The 3,408-nt window shown below is 36.1% G+C and overlaps 1 protein-coding gene across 1 annotated transcript; it reads right to left on the bottom strand.

Annotated features, from left to right (window-relative positions):
• Positions 1–2,424: 2,424 nt before the first annotated feature.
• Positions 2,425–3,402, bottom strand: LOC112504238. The gene is made up of 3 exons (XM_025108175.1): positions 3,350–3,402; positions 2,760–2,995; positions 2,425–2,656 (listed from the first exon to the last, which is right to left on the bottom strand). Exons 1-3 carry the CDS (start codon positions 3,368–3,370, stop codon positions 2,593–2,595), a joined length of 321 nt encoding a protein of 106 aa, XP_024963943.1. The 5' UTR covers positions 3,371–3,402; the 3' UTR covers positions 2,425–2,592.
• Between the last annotated feature and the right edge of the window lie 6 nt (positions 3,403–3,408).

Here is a 3,408-nt window from a genome sequence, read left to right as displayed (position 1 = left end):
TATTGGAAATTATAGTCTCGATGTTATTGAGGCTTGGCCTGGAACTTTAAATAAATCTTGTGTTAATTGAAAAGGTTTAAAAGTGGCATTATGATAAACCTGTTTGAGTTTTACATGTGTTATTGAAAGCTGAGAGATTGGCTTGGAATTGAAAAAGTATTGGTAATATGAGGTATTTGTTCATATATTTGTTATTTATATGAACCATAGTTTTTAAATAAATGATTTGGTGATTTACACCCTGTAATGACATAAAAAGGGAAGCTCACTAGACCTATTGGTCTAACTCTCGTTTTGTTATTTTAAATATGTATTGCAGGAGTTGCAGACGGTAAGGGAAAGGGGAAAATGTAAAATTTCGCTATATGCATATCTACTTGAAGATTTGACTATGCTATGTATAGTCTCGTTAGAAGAATGTGGAGTAATACAAGAATTGTATTTTGAATTTTTGGACTATGTATTCAGTATTGATAAGTTCTTGTACTAAGGGACCTATGTGGTGTATAAACATGTATTTCTTATGTATGAAGTATATGTTACATGCAATGTGTGGTATGGGGTGTTACACCTCTCTATATCCTTTCCTCCCGTCAAGTCTTGCATCTCTACGACCTATTGGATCTCTAAAAATACATAAAACCACCATGTCTAACCTCAACTGCTCATCCAATACCTCCTCTTCACTCCATCAACGAACCCGTTTTATAATTCATCCCAGCTAAAATAGTTCTCTACAAGGATACTCGAATGATTGTTTCTATAAAGACCTTGTAAAAAAAATTATTTGTTTTAAAGACAAGACCAAAAAATGAGCCAAAATTGTTGAAAGCACAAGAATACAAGGGGCTACCAAAAATGTATTAAAACTATGGGATAGACAACAAGAACTTACAGTTTATGTTGACAACAAAATTTGAGGTGTTCGTAGAAAAACCTTGTAACAATTTTTATGCATATATTACATGCACAACCACCTTCGCGATTTCCAATCCTGCTACCGATCCTTGTAGATGTCCTCCGCCCGACTACTATCACGCAGACAGAGGTAGGAAATCATCTTCATCTTTTAGATGGTATGAGGATTGTACAGTGAACCTACACATCACATTTCCGAGCATATCAGATTCGTCGTGCAACCCATATAGCGGGATTAGATTAAACCACCAGTTTTTATACAATTTAAGAAATGATACATTTCCTATACTTATCCATACCAGAAACAAATATGGGTCTATGTGTACCATTCTGCTTACGAACTCGATTATATGTAACAACGGCTCTCTATGTGGTGGTGTAGGCCGACCAATAGGAGCAAATCCAGCAACTCCTTCAGGTGGGGTAATGAAAGAGTGTGTAAAACGATCCAAAGATGTGTAAAACGACCCAAAAAAGCCCCTCACGTGAAGGGTACATGATCATGGACTTTTCTTTTAACAAACGTTAGCGATAAGGATCCAAACGGAAAGGGGCGCAATCCGTTGATTTCTCAAAACAAGAACAAGGTTCGTTAAAGAAAACCTAATCATAAGAACATAACATGTAATTCGCTTTCGATATTAAATACGTGACAATTGAAAAAATTATTTGAACTTCTTAAAACCAATTCGGTTACCGATTACAAAACCGGTCCTTATGGGCATACCATAATCGATTTAGAAAAGAAGGTTAACCTATTGGGCCTAACTTGTTCTAACAAGTCTCCTTAACCGGTTACAAATAGGAACGAATTCCGTCAATATCTTGCCTTGTGCAAAGTGTGTGTTAAAAAGGATAAAACGTGCTCAAAAAGTTTATGAAATAGAAAATTTTGAAATAAGAAGTAAAAAAAAAAAAACCATTGGTTTTGCATTATATCATCTATTGATAAAGTTGTCAATGTGCATTAATCTGTCTGTATAGATTGACAGGTTTTTGTTTGAGAGGGATTTTTCTTTGATGAATGGAGCATGCTTTTTAATTTGGAAAAACTTGTCTTTCTACATAAAGCTCCCCCTAGAAGCTTATTGAATAAGTCACTACTATATCATTAAATTACTACCAAACAGTCATTTATAGCTGAACAAATAAACTACAAGTCCTATTAAGCTCATTAAGCTTCTAAAAAACAGGCTCAAAGCCTACCTCTCAATATCCCTTCCTCCCGTCAAGTCTTGCATCTCTACGACCTATTGGATCTCGAAATATACATAAAACCACCATGTCTAACCTCAGCTGCTCATCCAAGACCTCCTCTTCACTCCATCAACGAACCCATTTTATAATTTATCCCAGCTAAAATAGGGCTCAACAAGGATACCTGAATGATTGTTTCTATAAAGGCCTTGCAAAATCTTTTAGTTATTTTAAAGACAAGACAAAAAAAATGTGCCACAATTGTTAAAAGCACAAGAATACAAGGGGACACCTAAAAGGTATTAAAACTATGGGATAGACAACAAGAACTTATAGTTTATGTTGACAACAAAGTTTGAGGTGTTCACAGAAAAACTTTGTAACATTTTCTTTATGCATATATTACATGCACAACCACCTTCACGATTTCCGAAATCCCGCTACCGATCCTAGTAGATGTCCTCCGCCCGACTACAATCACACAGACAGAGGTGGGAAATCTTCTTCATCTTTTAGATGGTATGAGGATTGTACATTGAACCTACACATCACATTTCCGAGCATATCAGATTCTCCGTGCAACCCACATAGCGTGATTAGATTAAACCACCGGTTTTTATACAATTTAAGAAATGATACATTTCCTATACCTATCCATAACAGAAACATATATGGGTCTCTGTGTACCATCCTGCTGACAAGCTCGATTATGATTTTGGTGCCGCCTATGTAACAACGGCTCTCTATGTGGTGGTATAGGCCGGCCAACCGGACCAAATCCAGCAACTCCTTCAGGTAGGGCATTGAAATCAGTTGGGTTGGATGTTCCTTTATTGGTAGCATTCGATGTTTTGATGTGATAACAATGTCGAGATCGATTCTGAAGGATTAATACAAAAAAACATATGGATAGTTTAGAACTCATAAGGTTGTCTTTTTTAAATGATCAACAAAATGATATACCTATATCTCTAAAAAGACTACCATAATCTAACCACGCAAAACAAGCCCTGTATCTCCCTCCTTGAGGTGGGTTGTGGGTTCATAGAACTGGCATCTATCCCAAAGAGAAGAGCAGTTGCTTTCGTGAAGACTCCCAACTTCTAAAAAGGTTTCGAGAACACAGCGTAAGAGTTTAACAATGGTGATCAAGATATTGGCATGTCAAATTTGCAAATTTACAAAATAAATAAATAAATAACGAGTTCCAAAACTAACAAAATATGAAATTTACCATGTTCGTGAAGTATGTCATGGTGCCTCTTGGATTGGGATCATTGGGAACGAAAGGTG

Source organism: Cynara cardunculus (genome assembly GCF_001531365.2).
Source record: "Cynara cardunculus var. scolymus isolate 2C chromosome LG 2, CcrdV1, whole genome shotgun sequence".
Lineage (NCBI taxonomy): Eukaryota > Viridiplantae > Streptophyta > Magnoliopsida > Asterales > Asteraceae > Cynara > Cynara cardunculus.
The sequence above is the reverse complement of the archived record's forward strand: the minus strand, read 5'-3'. Positions and strand labels throughout refer to the sequence as shown.